The 22,056-nt window shown below is 43.7% G+C and overlaps 1 protein-coding gene across 2 annotated transcripts in view; it reads right to left on the bottom strand.

Moving 5' to 3' along the window:
* The window catches only part of pcdh11 (protocadherin 11), a gene marked incomplete at both ends in the record, with an annotated part of 154,635 nt that overhangs the window by 56,492 nt on the left and 76,087 nt on the right, over positions 1-22,056 (bottom strand). Inside the window, 2 exons of one of the 2 annotated variants that reach the window (XM_084448742.1) lie at positions 1,513-1,711; positions 14,442-14,477. In XM_084448742.1, coding sequence (XP_084304868.1) covers positions 1,513-1,711; positions 14,442-14,477 — 235 coding nt within the window. The remainder of the gene's footprint in view (positions 1-1,512; positions 1,712-14,441; positions 14,478-22,056) is intronic. The other variant, XM_084448743.1, reaches the window with a different exon arrangement.

The following is a 22,056-nucleotide window of genomic DNA, read 5'->3' as shown; positions in this document are numbered from 1 at the left end:
TTATGGTCAAACGACTTGTCATATACTCTTGTACTATTAGTCCACATCCAAGCCTCTAGTCTCTGCCACTGTGGTACCAAAGTAATAGGGATTACACATACATATTCATCGCTACATTAGCATGGAATTCTAAGTCAAACTAATGTTCTTCATCTAAATTTCTCCCAGAGGAAGGAGGACGTGTGCAGACGGCACCGTATTTGTGAGGGACGGTTTATGAACTATGATATGTTTACAGTACATCATTGAATATTAATAGGATGATGAGCAATTACATCTGCATATGAGCGAATCCCAGCGATGAATCACTATTATCGTCAAGGCGTGGTATGAATTTAATAGAAAGCAGCTGTGGGGGAGGGGCCAGGATGATCGTTTCCTTTCAGGAAGTAAAAATGATCCAGAAAAGTGCATTATTACCACCACGGACCCCTGGGTGGCCTCATAATCCTCTTGTTCAAAGTAGAAACTCTTGCATAAACATGTCAATTGCGGGGCGAGTTATCATTGTCAGTGCCAGCCATCCTGTCTACTGTCTCGACGATACATTCACCATTACACACACACGCACGCGCACACACACACACATACACACATTCTGACAGCCCGGGCGTCCTCTGACTGAACAGATGCAGGGAGGCAGATGATAGTCAGGCGACTCCTGTCTCGCTCAAAGTCGTGACACAGAGGATTTATGTCGGTGTACCTGTATGCAAAGTGATCTCGATCCACCCCCTTGTTCTGTCTTTGGCAGAGGAAAGAAACCCGTCAATCGTGCGACCTGTGACAGCCACAGCCATGGTAATTCATCGGCATCATTGTTGCAGAGAGCACAGAGGGAGGGGAGGTCTGCTCTCATCACTCTCACCGTCCCTGTGTGATTAGGCGACGGGAGGTGTGTGTGGGGGGGTTGGCCCCGCCGGAATAACGTCGGACCTCGGAAGACCGGAGACTGTCTCTTCACTACGGGGCCTTTTTATTGCAATGTCGCCTCGCGCAAGATGATGTAACCAGCATCACTGGGATACTGACGATCAAGTTGTTCATCTTTAATAGTGGGGGCGGAAACTCCAAGTGCCTCCAATTCAGATAAAGCTCATATCTGTCTCGTATTCATTTCTGCTGTCAGTGAATAGTCGCAAATTGCACGTGTGGCTTCCTCGTGTTAAGGAAGCATGGGTGTCACAGGGGGGCGGGAAGTGGAACTGACTACCAAGGGCCCCACTAGGGAGGGGGCCCTTGAAAATCCTGGAATTTATTTGGTGTGAGATTTTTTCACACACACACAGAGAGACAGCTCTCTCTTATTTTGTGTATTTTTGTCCCGGTATTGGCTCCTATTTAATAATAAATGTTCTTTATCAAAAGATGCATGAAAGTCATGGATCAAAAGAGGAAGGGGGCCCACAGAGATTGTTAATGTATAGGGCCCAGAATTTTGTGGAACGCCCCTGTAAGGAAGCAACGTACGTTACATAAAGGAGGGTGGGGGAATAGTAGTGCTACACTCACTGGATTCGGGGTCCGAGTTGCCGTCCCCTTCGGTGCGGCTGTTGGGCGAGGTGTGCTCGTAGTACTCGTCCTGGGCGAGGCCGAGCGGCAGGGCCTGGGTGGCGCTGGCGGTGCTGCTGGGCTCCGGGTCGCCCAGGCCGCTGTCGCTGCAGCTCTCCTGGGAGCCGTCCGGGAGGTGAAAGGTCACGCGGCGCTGGATCTGAAACAACCACAACAAACCCCAATGATTAAGAGAGCTCTAAAGCTGAGAGAGAGAGAGAGAAAGAGAGAGAGAGAGAGAGAGAGAAAGAGAGAGAGAGAGAGAGACTGACGCCAGAGTTTGAATCTCAACCATCTTTTTTTTCCCGAAATCCCTCAAATACAATACAGCCATATGTCCTCACCTCCTCCTTGCCCTTTTTTTTAGGACAACATGGAGAAGAAGATTTGAGGTTCGTCCCCACAGCTCTGCCATTTTAAATTGCTGTTGAGAAGGAGGTGAGGAGAAAGATGGTGAGATATCGAGGGCTGACGTTTGAGACTCCACCATCCATGGTGCTTATGGGTGCTGTCATGTGTGAGAGAGAGGGAGAGTCAGTCATCTTATATAACAGCGTTGGATAGGATAGCTGAATGAGGGGAGCTGGCAATGGTGACAGAGAGTGTCTCTAATTGTCTGTACATCAAGAGTTGCTGTTGCATGTCCAACAAAAGACTTCAGTCATTTTCCTTTAGAAGGAAAACAGAAATAGACCTTTTTGACCTGTCAATCACACAGGGAATTATAACCAATAAGGTTGCCTGATTTCTTAAGACCATGCCTCTGATGTCTCACAAACAAAGCTTGTCCCATGTTGTGTTCATAGATTAGACATTAGTTTGAAGAAAATGGTTCTTAAAACATACAGAAAACTGACCTGCAGGCTGCTGTACCATAATGTTATAAGAAAACAAGCTGCAGGATACTCCACACCTCCCTCCACACATCAGTTTACAACAGCACCGACACAAAAAGCTACCAAGCTAGTAACGTTAGATGCTTGATGTACAGTAGCTAATTAGCCCGTAGCTAGTAGTTAATAGATCATTCTCACAGGCTTATTTTCTAAGAATGGATGCCACACCCTGCTTTACATGTGCAGTTAGACTCCATGATTTTGTCGTGATGAATTTCAATCTGGAGTTTGTGAGGTGTCTGTGCCTTCCGCATGGATCGCCAACACCTAGCATCAACTCTTATGTTGTCACCTGCTCTGTCCGAAATCCAAATCTCATGGATATATCCTTATGTAAAATAGTTCAGGCCTTTCTGTAGAACTCTCTTAGACAAAGTAGTGGCATTTGGCAAATAACATACAACAATATTGTGAGGAATCCTTGAGAGAATCATCAGGCATGTGCAGTTCAGTGGACATTTTATTAACGTGCTCCAAAGCTTGCAACAGTAACTAGGAGGAGTGGAACTTGAACACAGTGTAGGAAAAGCCTATTGCTTCCTGTTCACTGCAGACTAATTGATTGAACTAGGGTTACAATACAAAAATGATTAATGATCTTTTCTAGGTCTCAGTCAAGTGAAATTACGTATTATCCCATTAGACTCACGAGCCAGTCTCTAAACGCTGAACTAGAGACACACACACTCACTCTTCACACTGCACTCACTGCACACTCAACACAATCCATTCTGGATTGATTGTGTAATTTTGCATTTGCGCCTTGTTTATATTGTATCTTGCACTGTATTTTGTAATTGCATTTGCACTGTCATATCTTTACCCTGTCCTGTCCATCTTGTCTCCAGGAGTGTTATAAATCCAGATTTTGTTGCTTAAAGTGGACAATTTGAGAGATTGAAAAAAACAGCGTTGCAGAACTAATCCAATGTCTTTAGGGCGGTCCTTCCTAACGGAGCGGTGAATGTTTTGTTTTGATTCTCCACTCCAGTTAGGGACGAAGATAAGGGGAGGACATCATTTGGGTAATAGAGATGTAGGCAGTGGTTCTAATTGGTAGTGTCAGTTTTAGGCGCTATTCTAGCAACAATTTTCACTGGAGATGTCTCCAGACATTCGGTGGCGGAGATCTCTGAAGTCATTGCAAAACTATTAGTTCATGAAAAGAAATACCTTTTGATCTGCAGAGCCTTAATTGAAAGTTAAAGCCCGGCGTTTTGATAATAGATGGATCTGTTCTTAACCAGGTTGAGCCATGTCCTATTTTTCTCACTCGCCCAATTTAGACACACTAATGGAATGGGGGGAAGAGGTGCAGGCAGGGACTGAAATTAGGAAGGTATTGGGATTGTAATCATGTGTAGATTTCTCCATCAAAGGCACAGGCTGTTTTGATTTCTCAGGAGAGTTCTAGAAGTTCATGATATGACCTTACTCAGGCACACTATTTGGTATCACTATAAACGCAAACAGCCCCATAGGCAGGTCTAGTGACAAAACGTTACATATTCTTCTTTCTTAGAAAGAATTTTGCAAACCAGCCTCAATCAAAGAGTAGTCTGGGACCAATAATTATATCTTTGTACCCTTTCACATTTCCACAGTTATAGCTTTCATTGAGTTTCATGAAAGAGAATGAGCAGTAGTCGAGACTAAAGTGCAGTTGGATTGGAGTGTTCATGTCTTGAATTCATTACTGTGATCTTTTAACATCAAATTTCACTAGAAAATAAAACACATTATTATTCCCTCTATTATGTCATTGTGTTCGGTTTTATCCATCCTGTTATTCAGCCTGATTAGAAAAATTTCTTTTTTTGCCGCAGTCCACGCATATATCTACATTTTCTTCACCTCTAGCAACAAAAGCAATATGAAAGCCCTGAATTAAAAGCATCATCATTACCACAAGCTTGTTTTTTGCTCCTGGGGGAGTGTACAACTCAGTTGTCCACCATTGTGGTATACAGATTAGGTGCTTATTGGTCTTTGATAAGGCAGAGAGAATAAGGCAGAAAAAGATAATGGGGGAGGGGGGGGGTTATTGTCACCAAGGAAGGCTGAACACTGCCAAAAACAATTAAAACCTTGAGAAACAATTAACATATACAAACATCAAAGTGTGTGTTTGTTTGTGTGTGTGTGTGTGTGTGTGTGTGTATGCGCGCGTTCGTGCTCACGTGTAAACTGATTTGTTAATCTGGATTAGGCTTCATCTCTCTCCATCCTCTCCAACTTCTAAAATAATCCAAACCCCGGTGCTTTACAAGAGCCTCCATCAAGCAAACAAATTGTTAAGCCATTATTTTAAAAGTGGTGGTGTAAGTACACGCAATTTGTGGACAAAAAGTAGCGTAATTTGAATAGGGTGCGTGGGTTCGCAGAGGATATATTGCCGCAGGAAAAAAAACGGGCGGGTTGAGTTCAATGATGTAAAATGTAAAATCAATAACATCAGGGCAGTGGCTAGTTTCAGTGCAAACTAGAATGGAGAAGTAAGACGCCTACTTCCCTCCACTAGTCTGGGGGTCCAACTTGGGCAAGTGGTAGTACCCCCAACCCCCCCGACCTGGGGTAACAGGTAAAAACCCATGATGGAAGACCTAAGAGGAAGAGAGACCCGGCCCGGAGGAAGCCCGGGGTCCTCGTCTGGAGCCAGGCCCAGACGGAGGGCCCGCCTGTGAGCGCCTGGTGGCCGGGCTTACCATGGAGCCCGGCCGGGCCCAGCCGGAAAGAGCTACGTGGAAACACCATTACCTCCGTCCCGTGGACCCACCACCCGCGGGAAGAATTGTTGGGGTCGGGTGCGCTGCCACTTAGGTGGCAGTGAAAGCGGTGGGCACCGACGGACCGGACCAGAGCGGCAGAGGCTGGCTCTGGGGACATGGAACGTGACCTTGCTGGGGGGGAAGGAGCCAGAGCTTGTGAGGGAGGTGTAGTGATACCAATTACACCTGGTGGGGCTAACCTCCACGCACAGCACCGGGCATGGCCACCCGGTGTTGTTGGACTTTTGTGCTAGTCACAGTTTGTCCATAACAAACACCATGTTCGAACACAAGGATGCCCACACCTTAGGCCGAAGATCGATGATAGATTTTGTTATCGTACCTGCTGATCTGAGGCCATGTTGCAGTTACAGGATATCGACTGGCCCGGAGGGCTGCGGCTTCGGCCGTGACCAAGGCAAAGCAGCGGGTGTGGGAGGAGTTCGGAGAAACCATGGAGAAGGACTTTCGGTCGGCACCAAAGTGTTTCTGGAAGACCATCAGACACCTCAGGAAGGGAAAGCGGGGGACCATCCAAGCTGTATACAGCAAGGAAGGGACAGTGCTGACCTCAACTGAGGAGGTTGTTGAGTGTTGGAAGGAGCACTTTGAGGCCTTGTGGAGGGTTATGCAGGAGTATGGGGTGAGGGGATCCCTACTTAGGGCCATCCAATCCCTGTACACCCAGAGCGAGAGCTGTGTCCATGTCCTTGGCAGTAAGTTGTCTTCCTTTCCGGTGGGGGTTGGCCTCTGCCAGGGCTGCGCTTTGTCACCAATCCTGTTTGTAATTTTCATGGACAGGATATCGAGGCGTAGCCGTGCGGAGGTAGGTTTGCAGTTCGGTGAGCTGGGGATCACGTCGCTGCTATTTGCAGATGATGTGGTCCTGATGGCATCATCTGCCTGCGACCTCCAGCACTCTGGATAGGTTCGCAACTGAGTGTGAAGCGGCTGGGATGAGAATCAGCACTTCTAAGTCTGAGGCCATGGTTCTCAGCAGGAAACCGGTGGTCTGTCCGCTCTGAGTAGGAAATGAGTCCTTACCCCAAGTGAAGGAGTTCAAGTATCTGGGGGTCTTGTTCACGAGTGAGGGAACCATGGAGAGGGAGCTTGGTCGGAGAATCGGAGCAGCTGGTGCGGTTCTGCAGTCGCTTTACCGCACTGTTGTGACGAAAAGAGAGCTGAGCCAAAAGGCAAAGCTCTCGATCTACCGGTCTATCTTCGTCCCCACCCTCACCTATGGTCATGAAGGATGGGTCATGACCGAAAGAACGAGATCACGGATACAAGCGGCCAAAATGAGTTTTCTCCGGAGTGTGGCTGGGGTCTCCCTGAGAGATCGGGTGAGAAGTTCAGTCATCCGGGAGAGACTCGGAGTAGAGCCGCTGCTCCTTTGTGTCGAAAGGAGCCAGTTGAGGTGGTTCGGGCTAGGGATGCACATCGAAAACCGGTTCTTGTTGAGAACCGGTTCCCAGTGAATGGATTCCCTGGAATCATTAGCCAAAATCCTTAACGATTCCGCTATCGATTCCTGTCGTTGTTGCGCATGCGTGATGACGTCGCATGCACAATGCCTTGTTTTGTTTTATTAGACCGTGGTAGAAGAGGCCAGCAACATGTCGTCTAGGCATAAACGTTCGAAAGTGTACATTTCATGCGACAAGATAACAACACGGCCACTTGCAATGCTTGCAAAAAAAGTATATCATCAAAGGGGGGAAATACTACAAATATGCAAAAACATTTGGCCACACTGCATGCGATAACTTTGAATAGGAATATGTCCCGTTTTTGATGCGCTCTGGAGTGACAACAGCAGCGCAGCTAACGTTAGTGTAGTTGAAGGTAAACTCCTCCAGAGTCCCTGTCTATTGTGTTAGTGCCATTTGTTTAATTGTGTAAACCAGCTTTCACTATATGAATAATCTCCATTTCCATCCATGTAATTTAGATGATGACGTTCAGAGTCAGGCTGGTGGTCGGTCTGGGTCAGAGGCTACTTCTTGTAGAAGTAGTAGAATTGTTAATTCTCCATACAGTTGATGCTTGCAGACCTACTCAGTTCCATTTGGACTTCACTTGATTGCATTTGTTGCCAGTTGCCGCTGCTAGTTTTATTTTTGTCAGCTCAGCTCATATACCCTTTTTAAATGGAAGGAGCATTGTAATTTCTACTAGTAACATGTTAGACTGTTATTAGGGCCCGAGCACTGGCGGTGCGAGGCCCTATTGAAATTCGAAGGATTATTATTCTACCTTCTCCTTCTACCTTCTTCTTCCAAAACAAATGCCTTTTTGGCGGCCTAAACATCGATGAAAACGGATGAAACTTTGCAGATACGTCAGTCCCGGTGAAAAATTTGATAATTCTTGGGTGACGGAAATGGGCGTGGCAAAACGGCTCAAGAGCGCCCCCTGGAAAATTTTAAATGGCGAGCCCCACCTTTCAGTTTGATGTAGGCGAACGAAATTCGGAGGGCATATGTACTTCATCGAGACACACTAAAATGTCTCTTGGAGCTATACCCAACATGCAACAGGAAGTCCGCCATTTTGCTCTTAATGTGTGTGTGTGTAATTGTTTTTACCATTTCCATGCCTCGTACTTTAACAAACTCCTCCTCTGACAGCTATATGTTTCAGTTGGTACAAATTAAGATTAATTCAATAGGCTATTTTAATTAATATATTATTAGAAACATATTTTTGATTGACAGACAGGCTTGGGGCCCCTTTAAGGTGAGTAAAACCCATGGGAATAAAAGTGAATCTATGCCCCTGGGGGGATGTTTGAAGATATATTTTTAGGACATTAAAATAACGCACACATTTCATAATATGATATGTTGGCTGTGCGCATACTTTTCAGTGGATTTTATTATTATAATTTGTCGTTACTCTTCCTCCAGAGTGCACCATATGGCCTTAACTCCACTGATTGACACATCCTACTGATCATTAATGTATCAGATTCTGACTCCCTTCAGATTGCGAGGTCGGAACTACCCATCACTATAGTCCTAATATAACAGAAAAATATTCGGAAATTGACCCTTTTTACATCAGTGGTGGATAAGAAGTGGGTAAACTGTGTGTCTGTGAACTCGAGACTCGGAGTGGAGCGAAGTGGAGTAAGTTAGGAGCGCCTAACTCCCTATAAACTACGTGCGCTACAGTACCTCAACTACACGAGGCTTTCTAGGGTAGGCTGCCATCCAATGAAGTAAAGATGTAGACTAACCACAATAGATGAGATGAGAGGATAATAGCCTATAATACATAGGATACATGCAAACTATTATGAAGCGTATTCTGTGCTCTCGTAGTCGTGGATGTTATAGCGTAGGCAGGCTGTTACTCGCTATCACTATCCCATTTTGAGGTACTGCTGTTCTTAATATGGTCGCTTTTTTGTAAGAAGTTGCTCCTCTTGTGCTATTCTGGTCTTTGCTGAGTGGTAGAAACTGTAGGCTTATAGCCTACAATTGCTTTGTCAAGAGCGCAGATCCAACTAGGCTAACTGAAAATCAACTGCACTGAGTGAGAAGGCGCATTCACGCAAAGGGCAGTCGGATTCTGCCGGGAGTCGGGAGCGGGTGAATGCGTGACAGCGCTTCTATTTTGAAGGAATTGTGCCATTTGGCCATTTTGAGATATCGATGTATTCAGCTCAATGCTAGAATGAACGAAAGTCTGTTACAGACGACCAGAATGGGGAATAAAATCCATCCCCCTCGGAAATAAAAATGAATGATCAGAGAGGGGGAAATCAAAAGCAGAAACCTGGAAATCCCCTCCATCCTCCCCGGCAAATCACACACCGGGTATACTCTCGGTCCTCAGGTTATGTCTGTTTAACTATAAGATCAAGATCTGCCAGTCATTCACAACATGACACAATCCAGACCCGTTTGCTGTTTATATTAGAGAAGCAACTACAGTAACTTAGGCTTAGACAGCCTGGAGAGTTTCTCTCACATTAGTCACAATGTGAATGGCAACAAAGAAGGTGTAAGTGCAGGAAGTCCACTTACTCGTCACATGCTGCGAGGAAACCATCAGCATTGACAATCAGAATCTATTAAAACACTCAGTTGTACCTGACAGTTAAAACACAGTCTACATTTAGAGAAACTGGAGAGCGTGTCTGGAGGTTTGCTGTTGTTCTTGTATTTAGTATAATCTGTGTTTACTTGGGCCTGTTTTCAATTTTCATTTTAATGTTTGTGTCCTATTTTCTCTTTGTCTTGAACGTCCTGTCTGTCTGTAACTTGTATTGCCACACACAGTCTGACCAGGTCTCTCTTGAGAATGAGACCCTGAGTCTCAAAGAGATTAACCTGTATAAAGGTTAAATAGTTTTTAACCTTTATTTAAAGGTCCGGATTTTTGTCAGATATCAATTTAAAATCAAGAAAAAGTGTACCAAAACAGGACAGTTTCTTTGAAATCTGCTCACAAAATAGTTTGTTCAGTCTTTTTTATAATTAGTACGTAGTGCAAAGGGACCCTTAATGTAGACAAACATTCCCTCACAAGTCAAGGTGAATGTTTTATTAGGCATCATCACTTATTTAAAGAACACAGAAGAAATCCATGAAGCAAAGACAAGCTGCTGTAAGAGATATCAAGACCAAACAAAGCCTGTCGGACCAGATAAAACACTGCCTTGAAAAGTATGTGCATAGAGATAAAAACCCAGGGAGGAAAGACAAGCCAAGTTAGGTGGGGAGGGGGGGGGGAGGGGCAGCCCAATCCAAAGCCCCTGTCTGGTTCCAAGCCACCCAGACAATGTGCAGATAGGCCCAGATTCATGGGCTCAGAGCTAAGGGGCGGTCCCGTCACGTATTCTTCCCTAGTCACAGCGAGTTGTTAGCTGCAAGCCTCTATTACCTGTAATAACAGCAACATCCTTAACACTGGAGAGAAACGATGCTGCACATGAGGAGAATGCTAGAAATGCCTCCACTCTGGGTGATAAGCAGGGAGCACTTAGGAGCAGATCAGGGTAGATTTTGCTCTGCCATTCCAGCACTGGGTTTGCATATGGACGGTGGGGACATGTCCCTACCAATATTTCGGAAGGCAAAAATTGTCCCTACCAATTTGTAAGCAGCCTTGTTCACGTTATCTTTGGAGTGCAGTTATATTAGATAATTTAGATGGCCTTCCCGTGTTTTGGGAGTGCAGAATTGTCCCTACCATGATTGAATTTGTTTGCATTATCTTCGGAGTTATATATTAGTGTTAACGTTACCCCTTTCCACCATTGTGAATGTGCCATCCCAGTATTATTATATATATTTTAAATTTTGCCATACTCATGTTTGATTGGCTGAAATAGATTCAAATATTCACTGGATCTGAAGACCAACAGGCAACAGCCTTTACAGGCAGACAAGATTCAACCTTGTAGCAGGCTAGCCACGTGAAGACGTTTGTAATTAGCTAACATTACATCCATCATGCCACCTCCCCCTCCGAAGAGGATAAGAGACATCAGGAGCTCTTTCTCTTTCCAGACTAGTGCTATTGTAAATAACATTAGGTTGGCTAGTACACTAACTAGGCAGTAGACACACGAAAACCAGCTAATGCCAACGTTACCTTACATCACCCGTATTTCCATTGTGGCAAATTGTCAACTGATGATGTTAGCTAGCTAGTGAACCGTTATCTTGCTAACTAGCTGGCTTCTATCATCCTACAGTGTAACATTAGGATAGCAGCCAGGTTAATACATTAGCTATATTTACTTATGTAGACCCTGCTGGCTGAGATTTAAATGGGATATCACAACGTCCTCACTACTAGCATCAGCAATGAATACTAGCCGATGGGCTATAGCTAACTGTGTCAAACACAGGAATTGTCCGCACTAGCCGTAATGCTAATTTTCACCATTTTAAACTCCTTTAACTTATGCTAAAAACGTTAGCGATATTAAAGTCTTCCAGTTTTGGCATTAAAACAAATATTTATTTTTAGCGTGATGGGGGTTGATAGAATTATAGGGAAAACAATAAATATTCATATCTAGCCAGCCCATGAGAGCCGTTGTAGGTACCGGTACTGCACCGGAACGTACACCGCTGATGGCTTGTCCATCTCGCGGAGCATTATTAGTCAGAGGTACTTCTAATGAGGCCTCAGGGCTGTTTATTTTGATAAAATCCTGTCCCTGTGAAGCCTGTTCTCTTACAGTTATTAACTATACTTGCTAACTGAAATCTCATAATTTTCCTTCCACAGTTTCGGCTGGAGGATGTTTTTAATAAAGTAGTGTATGTTGAAGTATATGGAATTTTTTTTTTTTCAACTTTGGCATCGAATTGGGTATCGAGGATCGTGGAATTTCACTACTGGTATTGACTACTAATGTCTGGTATTGTGATATCCCTAATAGACGGATATTTCAATTTATAGTTGAATGTCAGTCTAAAAATCCCATTAAAATCTCAATTTTAATTAAATCATTTTTATGTAGGAAAAGCAGTAGCAGTCTGGAGATAGTGAAGAAGCACAGCAGCCTAGAGAGAGTGGAGGAACACAGCACCCTAGAGAGAGTGGAGGAACAGAGCACCCTAGAGAGAGTGGAGGAACACAGCACCCTAGAGAGAGTGGAGGAACACAGCACCCTAGAGAGAGTGGAGGGATACAGCACCCTAGAGAGAGTGGAGGGATACAGCACCCTAGAGAGAGTGGAGGAACAGAGCACCCTAGAGAGAGTGGAGGGATACAGCACCCTAGAGAGTGTGGAGGAACACAGCACCCTAGAGAGAGTGGAGGGATACAGCACCCTAGAGAGAGTGGAGGGATACAGCACCCTAGAGAGAGTGGAGGGATACAGCACCCTAGAGAGAGTGGAGGGATACAGCACCCTAGAGAGAGTGGAGGGATACAGCACCCTAGAGAGAGTGGAGGAACAGAGCACCCTAGAGAGAGTGGAGGAACAGAGCACCCTAGAGAGAGTGGAGGAACAGAGCACCCTAGAGAGAGTGGAGGGATACAGCACCCTAGAGAGAGTGGAGGGATACAGCACCCTAGAGAGAGTGGAGGGATACAGCACCCTAGAGAGAGTGGAGGAACAGAGCACCCTAGAGAGAGTGGAGGGATACAGCACCCTAGAGAGAGTGGAGGGATACAGCACCCTAGAGAGAGTGGAGGGATACAGCACCCTAGAGAGAGTGGAGGAACAGAGCACCCTAGAGAGAGTGGAGGGATACAGCACCCTAGAGAGAGTGGAGGAACAGAGCACCCTAGAGAGAGTGGAGGAACACAGCACCCTATAGAGAGTGGAGGGACAGAGCACCCTAGAGAGAGTGGAGGGACAGAGCACCCTAGAGAGAGTGGAGGGACAGAGCACCCTAGAGAGAGTGGAGGGACAGAGCACCCTAGAGAGAGTGGAGGGACAGAGCACCCTAGAGAGAGTGGAGGAACAGAGCACCCTAGAGAGAATGGAGAAGCACAGCACCCTAGAGAGAGTGAAAGACAGGATATGACTGGAGATGTACAGTAGAGCAGACTGATGCAACAGGTGCATCTTCAGGGTCTCAGGTGAGGTCTTAAATTAAATTGATACTGATATGATAATTAAACATAATGCTAATATGGATTAATTGTAAATTACCATTGTACATGTAGTGTAACCATATTACCTATTTTGATGTTAACTTAGTTGTAAGTTGCCATAACATGATACAAAATAATAATTGAGTCATGACTCATGTTGAGGTTATTTGTTGATTTATCTTGTAGGAGACAGTCAGTGTGAGTTATCCAGAAGCAGGTCAGCTTAGTCACATGACCCCTCGCCCACCCAATCAGTTTGGCCTTTTTTAATGTAATAATCATTGTACCATAAAACAGATTGGGTTAGTATTATTAAATTTCATGAATATATCAATATTTAAGAGGTTTAACCTCCCGTCCCCAGCAAAAATTGTGCACAGGCTACACTATTATATGATCCCTACCAATGTTGAGAAAGAACCTACGCCCTTGTATTCCAGATACCGATCAGCCTCGCAGGCATACCCAGAACTGGAGAAAATCGGTTTGAATTGGTGATTTGTCATATCCCGCCTTAGAAAACAAAGGATGACTCTTTACTTCAACGGATGTTCTGAATGTCTCCCGTGTGTTATTTGAAAGAGTATTACAAACGACAAGCTGCAACTGGTCCTCATACATGTCCTTGTGAAATGACGTGTCACAATATTAACTAACACTGTATATGAATCAGCCATGCAGTATGGTTAAAGATACAGAAAGTGTAGCCATGTCGCTAGTGTGTGAATCTCCTAGACCGCTTGATTGATCCTACACTCTGCAGGTGAGATGAGACCTCTGTAGAACACGGTCCTTGTTAAATATTGAACACTGCATCACAAATGTTCCTCCTATGATTCAAAATGCACAGGGTTCTGTCTGCCGCCTCGCGGAGAAATCTACAGACACACCATTTGGCCCTCCACACGACCAAAACTGAACCAAAAAGGTGAACTGAAAAACACAGACACGAAAAAACTCATCCACTGTGAGAGAGCGTAAGGGATGGACTTGCCTATTGAGAGTGAAACAGACGGCTAAACCGTTTATGCCACAGGGGCGAGTCAGGCACAGGAATGGCATCGCACAAACGACAACCGGATTCCACATCGTTGCTTCTTACCAAATAAATACATTGAAATTATGACTTCACACGGACAATTGAGAACAAATCTTTTCAACTTGAGTGATAACATAGACTTTGATTTGATTTAGTATAGACTGTGGCTCTAGAAAAACAGATACGTTTCAGTCACATCTGACACCTTGGGCACTAGCTTAAGAACACCCACAAACAGCTTGGAAGTACTGATAAGAAAAGACTGGTGATAGGAATGGCTTCCCTGACTGCCTTTTGTCTTCATCGGCTTGACAAGACTGAATAAACAAGCAAACTACCCCTGTTCCTTCATTAGCCAAGTAAGTACAAAGACACTTTGACTCATTAAGGGTTATATCAACCAACATGTTACTTGTTACTCAGATCAAGTGACAGGCAGGAAGGGCTCTATAATTGGGGCCGTAGACCCTAGAGCTATAAGGCATAGAACTGCAATATGCACAAATTAACTGGCTTCGTCTTCGGGTGTTTGCCTAATAAGCATGCATGTTAATGTCTGACAGATTGAAATGAATGAAAGCAATGGCTGATGAGTTTCAGCAAGGTAGAACTTACAGTTGTAGAGGATATCTTGCCAAGTTGACAGGCCTCCTGAAAAAAAAACACATGGGAACGTTAATGTATGTTCTCTTTGTTTACAGTAAGCTGCCTGTTAGTTTACTGTGGCTGTATGTAAAGGAACAGTTTACTGTGGCTGTATGTAAAGGAACAGTTCACATTTGTGACAGTGACATTTTAAATTTGTCAGATGTTTTCAGACTTAAAATGTGATCTAATGTCAAACGCATTCAGGCCATTTGTTGTATATCAACCTACATGTACAGTACTAGTATCTGCCTCAGAATTCTGATTTGTCTCTACTATACCATTCATTTGGGATTGAGCCATATGGCTGGATCTACATAACCAGTCACGTTGAACCTGGACTTATCAGAATATCAGATCATGCTTGACGTCTGAATGCATCTGACAAACTTTGATTTTAGGAGTGAAATGTTCCATTAATCACATTCATATCCATTTTACAAAGCCTGCACTTTGATGACCTTATAGTATTTGAATTGGAGTTGAGGTTATTTGGAGGAACTGACGCTTGGGACATTGGTTTGAACCTCAGAGAAGAGAAGAGAAGAGAAGAGAAGAGAAGAGAAGAGAAGAGAAGAGAAGAGAAGAGAAGAGAAGAGAAGAGAAGAGAAGAGAAGACTGTACTTATTTCTGCACTCAGTTGACACCTAGCAGTAAAAAACCAAAACCAAAAAACACCCAGAAAAGACACGTACTGTACAGCCGGCTCTGAATCTGACACTGACAACACCAGCCAAATCTGACACTTTGAAAGAAAGATGTTTCTGTGTGTGTGTGTGTCAGAGAAAGAGCACAAAATATCAAACAAAGCATCAAAAATGTACAATAACCAGCGACAAGGCTTCTAAATTGGGAACAAAACAACCGCAAGGCTGTAAAATAGAGTCCTTTCCCAAGGGACTAGATAATAGCTCAGAGGGAGATAACTGTATTTAATTTTTAATCATCAATTTTGTTTTCTTTGTACTCGGTATAATAATCCGACGATATGACTTGACTTGCAAAGAAGAAGAAAAAATCAGTAAGATGCATTGTCATTGGGTACCAGGCTGCTGTGATGAAGAAATGAACAGGAAACTAGGTTGTGTCGACAAACCACTCGGTCACACTAGGATCAGTGAGCGATGTCGGAGCAATGACATGACGACATCTAAGCTACATCTACAACGTGTATGTTGCTGGGTTGTAGGACAGAATGACATTCCACACAAAAGTGCCAGCCTATCCTTGTCATACAGTGCAATAACTGTGGCTCGGGTTCAATTCACCCTGCATCGCAAAGTCACAGCATCTCCATTCACTGTTCTGCAGGTTTCTGACATTTTGTTCATCATATCTGGAATTAAACAAGATCGATATCAGAAATGTTTAAACTCCACAATGTTTAAATTCCCTATAACTGCAGTCATATTACAGTCGTCAAGTGTATAGCTCAATTTGCTTACAGTAAGCTGATTCATGTAAATATCGCCTTGTATTGTTAGCTGATGACCTCTTGACCTCTTGGGATGTAGCCTGTTTAGGCTGTAGGCCCAGTGCCAGTTTGATTGTGTTTCAATCACTATAGATATAATGTGTGACTTTTGCATGACAGATTAGGACAAACATTTTGATCTAACGTCAAAATGGTGTGAGATACAGTATGCATTTGCGTTCCTTGACAGGACATTTCCAGGTGTGTTGAAATGAGTCAGCTGTCAGGTACAGTAGCAACCTCCCTTCAACAGTACACATGTATTATTCATTATTTCTCATCATACATAGTGCATGCAATAACCCTTACAAACTGACCAATTAAATCTTTCATAATTCAAGAACAGTGCAGAAGTTATGTATTTCAAAGGGTGACCTATGGTGTATTCCAACAGCGTGTGTACTGTACATATTCTGCACATTGCCAGAGAGCATAGTTGTCTGATCCATTTGTCTAGAGATAGTTCACTGACCCTCGCCACATTATGCCTTTCAGACCAATGGTTTCGCAGCACGCACATGCACGCCTGTGAGAGAGACAGGGTGGATAAGTGCATTTGTTGGTGAACCACATCAAAGAACAGAAGGGTGTCTTAGTGAGTGGAGGCAGTGGGGCTTGAAACTGAGCCTTTGATCACTCCCAGCTTTCTGATCATTCAAATATTGGATAAATAATTGATTAAAAACACCAGACCTCATTGTGCTCTGTCTTTGGATCCCAATTTACTATAATGTCAAGACTGCCTTTCGCTTTGAATTAATAAATATGTACGTAGAACTGAGGGAACGCTGGTTTGCACCTCAAACTTCCCTTCACTGTCATGAGATAATACACACAAACAGACAGTTGAACATCACTGGAGCCTGTAGAACTAGCACAAGTACAGCAGGATATTAGCATAGGCTACATGTATAGCACAATGCTAAGGGAGACCAAGAAGTGAAAATGGAATGATTTGCCACATGCTAATGTTATGAAATAGTTGATGCAGTGTGAATAAATAAATAAATAATTGGTCACACTTTACAATAAGGGTCACAAAAAACATAAGTTAACCGTTAACTAATGCTTATTTTAGGGTTAGGTTAGGTTACTAATGTTAAATAATACCTTAGTTAAGGTTAGGGTTAGGGTTAAGTGAGTTAACCGTAGTTAACATAAATAACATTAGTAAATGTTTAATAGAGACATTAGTTAACTCTTACTTAATGCTTAATAATGCATGAACTAATGCTTATTAATGTACCCTTATTGTAAAGTGTTACCAAATAATTCCTGAATTAATGAATGAATGCATGTCATTGTCACTATTCGCAGTGAGATTACGGTAGTGATACTTCAACAAATGTCAAATATACCGGTGGAGCATTTGGGTTTGACAGCAGGGGCGGGCTGAACAGGTGCTCTTCAGCTCTGGTTTCTGGTTTATGTATTTCAACTAACGACGTTACCTAGCTAGCTAGCTAGCTAGCAAGACATGAATCAATCCTACTGAATCAATCCTTTCCAGCATGCTATAAATTACATTACAGCCAGAAACTAACTAGCCATGGATGTATTAAACATTGCGAAGTACCTGTATGTTCTGGCAATGTTAACAAAAGTGAAAAATAATTAGTTTATTCGCCCTGTGATTCTGATCCACTCCAAAATTTTATGAGTTCTTCCTCGGTTTTAGCACATAATCCTGCTGTCAGACAGACAGACAGACAGACAGACAGACAGACAGACTAACACATGCCACTAAAAACATAACCTTTCCCCTGGACTTTGTCCTGGGCGGAGCTAACAGTAATACAGTAACAACAAATGCATAAGATCATATTAAAGAGTGACCTCATGAATGTTCAGAATACATTCAGAATACATCGTAGAGTGACACAACAAAAAACATATTTTTTAGTGCTGCACTCAAACCAAAATGTCTGGATTCTGTTTCTTGAAGGTTGAAGGTTGGATTCTGTTTCTTGCCATATTTCAGTGAACCCGCATAAACACTACAGCCATGTCTTATTTTTTTTTTTAAATCTCTCTGGCCTGAAAACAGCGAGTAATTTTCCTCAGTAGCAAGGCTTCCATGCTGTCTGTACTGTATCTCTAGTACAGTGCAGTGCGGGGTTGCCAGTTTGACTGCGGCGGTGTTGAAAGGCCTGTAGCCGCACGGTGGAACCTGTGTTGTGTGTGTCCTTGCAGGGGTCAGAGCGGAGCCGACATGTTTGCGGTGAGTGAGACACATCGATGGAGCCCCTGCCTGGGCCTCTGGAGATCTCCGGCGCTGCGTTACCCTTCAAACTGTTTAGCCTCCCCCAGGATCAACACACACCGCAAAGACTCTCCGTCTGCCTCCACGAGCTTGGCAGGGTTGAAGGTGTGTTGTTTAGGTTCAGGTGCTTCAGAGGTTATTAACAACTAGGAAAATAACCTTGCTCCCTCCGGTTTTTTTTCTAGGTAAACCCATATCAGTAACACTTGAGTGTTGTAACCCACCAAGAACGCGGGCAATGTGACCCATGTCTGAAATACATATCCAGAATGTCCCTCAATGACTTTCACTTTTTCAACTATTAGTAGAAATAACCGAACACATATGATGTGAATTGAATTGATTTGATTTGGTATTGCACTCAAAACTGTGAAGCCTTTTCTCTCAGGGCCCTGGTGTTTTTTTAATGTTTTAACACTAATGAGATCAGCTGCGCCTTCTCTCCCCTGGTCCGCATCCACTCGGTGGTTTTACTTCACCATGTAAATATTTTTGAAGACGGAGAGAGACGCGGCTAGTCTCACTGGCTGCGAGCTGCTCATCTCATTCCAGTCATGACTGGTCTAGAGGGGGAGGGGGGGGGATTCTCAAGCTGCTTGTGCAGTCGAACTCGAGCTAGTTTCGGTGTGAATTCCTGCGAAAGATATCGGTCAAGCAGTAGCTGTCAACGCTGCTCAGTATTCCAGTACTGTCGGGGGGAAGGGGGGGGGTACTGTCAGGGTTGGGGGGTGTAGTTGGGGGGGGGGGGGCGGGGGGTCTGACTGCTCCTGCCACTGTTAACTCACGGCGGAGAAACCATGTGCCATCAATCGGTTACCCTAGGAGACTGGGTTTGGGGAGCTCAAATTCATTCATGTGAAACACTGGGAGACTGTGGTGTTCACCATATCTGCATGCATGCCCGTGCACGCGTACAGTACACACACATACACACGCACACACACATGCAGTACACCTAGCCAAACACACGCATGCACGCAAACACACACGCACACACATGCAGTACACCTAGCCAAACACACACATGCACGCAAACACACACGCACACACATGCAGTACACCTAGCCAAACACACGCATGCACGCACACACACACGCATGCATGTACTCGAGCACACACACACACACATACTCAGTTGCCCATGCCATCTGTTAAGTATGTGAACGTGTCTAGGCTTATGAACTGGTGCTGGTATGTAGCCCAAAAATTTAAAACAAGGTTAACGTTTACATTGACACATTTCTAGCAATCACAGTCTCAAATGGACCGGGTGTTGCAAACAAACACGTCATCAACTAAGAAAAGGGCTAATAAAGTCTTCAATACTTACTAACACTTGTCGTCTTAGATAAATACAATCAATGCTTCCTTCTCTAATTTGTGTTTTGTTCTTCACCGGCTCTTTATTGATGCAACTATTGGCATTCGATAGCAGGAGAAACTGTCTTCACACTACCGATGCAGGTGTTAAACTCTTAAGTGTAGAGGTTGTTATTTCCCTTAACACAATTACTTGCAAGCAATAATGTCACCGGGCATGTTCAAACCAACTTTGATTTACAAGTCTACATGTTTCCTTTTCATCAGCTTATTATTATTAAGTGGTGTGTGTTCCCCCCGAACAATCCCTTCTCGTGTGGCACTCAGAGAGCAGTATTGATCCTCCCAGTGCACCGGCCCCTCCTGATTTCATTAGGCTCTCTGCTGTTAATTACTCCACACTCTAACCTTTCCTTGTTTCATTTGGACCAACAAATTGGCTGAATTAAAAAAGGGGAGTACAAAATAAATAAATAAAAGAGCATGCAGAATAGCTGAACGATGGTAGATCCCCGAGCAGCCAGTGTCTAACTCCCAAGCGACATAATAATTTAAAAAAAAAAAAAGTTCATCAATGTTCTCTCGGCTCATCAAATTATGCAGAAGCAGGCTACTCCGGTTATAGTAGCAGAGGATTCATTTACGGAAATCATACTGGTTAGATCTAGCATGGCTGTCTAGGGAGTTGAGCACTAACGCGCTCCCCCCAAGTACTTCAATTGGTTACGGCGTGAAGCAGATTGAGTTATTCATTTTTATCACTCCCCATATGGTGCCAAACTATTTAAAACGCGGTCAGGTGATGGGGTAAACTTGGCTGCAACCTGAAGACTAAGTTAGAGGTGTCCTTCCCTGAAGGTTGAGCGCATTGTAGTTAAAAAGATTCTATGTGCTTCAAAAGGAGCCATTCAAAGCTATCCCATCGGTTCAGATAATAACTTCATCATAATTAGCTCTTAGGGCTCTGGAGCGTTGAATTGTTGGTAGCAGTGGGAGCTGGCTTGATCTATTGCTTTATTTAATTATGTATCAAAATTCAATTAGACATGCTTTCAGCCAAATTCAAAGTGAGTTTTGTCCAGCTGTCCCTTGAAATCAAGTGCAACTTAAAGGACATCCTTCAAGATAGGGTCTAACTTAATAAACATTTCTAAGCAAAATTGTTGATGTAACCTAAAAGATGCAGAGAAAATGACCGAATTACCATGTAGGTTTTAGAAGAGATTCATCCCTTTTTTACACCTCTCAGAGTGTGTGGATGGAGACGTGGGTAGTTACAGTGTGCAGTAATGGGCATTAAGAGGAAAGACTACAGCTTATAAACGGTCTGACTGTTACATGTGCCAATGTCCCTCCCTACAGAACTAGCTCACCTGTGCTCATACGTGACGGACACACCTGGAGTCTGAGGTACATTGATCCTCACTGCAAATTCAAGAAGTCATGGTGTCTCCAACTAAAAACCCAAGGAGGGGGAAATATTCCAGCCAGGGGTCATTGACCGTACCGCAAGCCTTTACCAGTACTGTAAATGTGTCAGAGGGAAAAGGTACAGGTGAGAATGGTGGAGAATCCTATTGTAGTGTCAACCTTTGGTGTTAGTTTATCAAGATTTCACAATGACACATGGATTGTTCATGCGTTTGATCTCTTCTCCTCCTTTGAAATGCTTGGCAGCTCTCTTCATTGGGAGTGGCAGAAGGCATTGTCCACGGACTATGATGTGAGACAGCACACTGTATAGGAGCCTGGTGTTAAAGCAAGAGCCAGAATCACTTATCACTGTCACCAGCCGACAAACAAGACATGCAATGATGACACTGATTAATGATTCCCTGGGCTGTCTGGGGTGAGGTGGGAGTTTCCTTTCTCTCAGTAATCGTATACAGTTGGCAGCTATGTGGTTTGTGTAACATCATTGAAGAATCCTTCATGAGTGTCAAAACAGTCACAGTCAACCAATTGGTACCTGATGTCACTCACAAAGACTTCACAAAGAATCTTTGAAAAATTAACATTCTAAAGTGGCGGAGAGCTCATTGAAATTGCAAATGAATTTGAATGAATCTGAATGAAGGTGAACAAATTATTTGGCACAGCCACTTGATATTTTGTGCTTCCTGTACTGCACTTTGGTTTAAAAGTGTGGCCATGTAAATGCATAGCAGTTCCTAATCAACTATTATGTTAGACTATTACTTTTTAGTTGCATAATGTAATAGTTGTTTCATATACTTGACAATGTTGGTAACTCAGTACAAAATGAGTAGATAGTGTAACTAACTAACAAATGAATGAATGAATGAATGAATGAATGTGTCATGCCACACATGTGGCCCATGCCACACGGGATTACAAGATATCAACGACATTTCAACATTTCCAGTACAATTACCAATCATAATCAGCAGGGGCGGACTGGGAAATTAATTCAGGATCCCGATGGCCAGTCCGCCCCTCATAATCATATTTACCCATAAACAATACATTAATTTTACCATAAACACGTAGTCTAACCTACTATATCA

This window comes from Borostomias antarcticus (assembly GCF_949987555.1).
Source record: "Borostomias antarcticus genome assembly, chromosome: 14".
Lineage (NCBI taxonomy): Eukaryota > Metazoa > Chordata > Actinopteri > Stomiiformes > Stomiidae > Borostomias > Borostomias antarcticus.
Note: the sequence above shows the minus strand (reverse complement) of the source record. Positions and strands in the feature narration are given on the sequence as shown.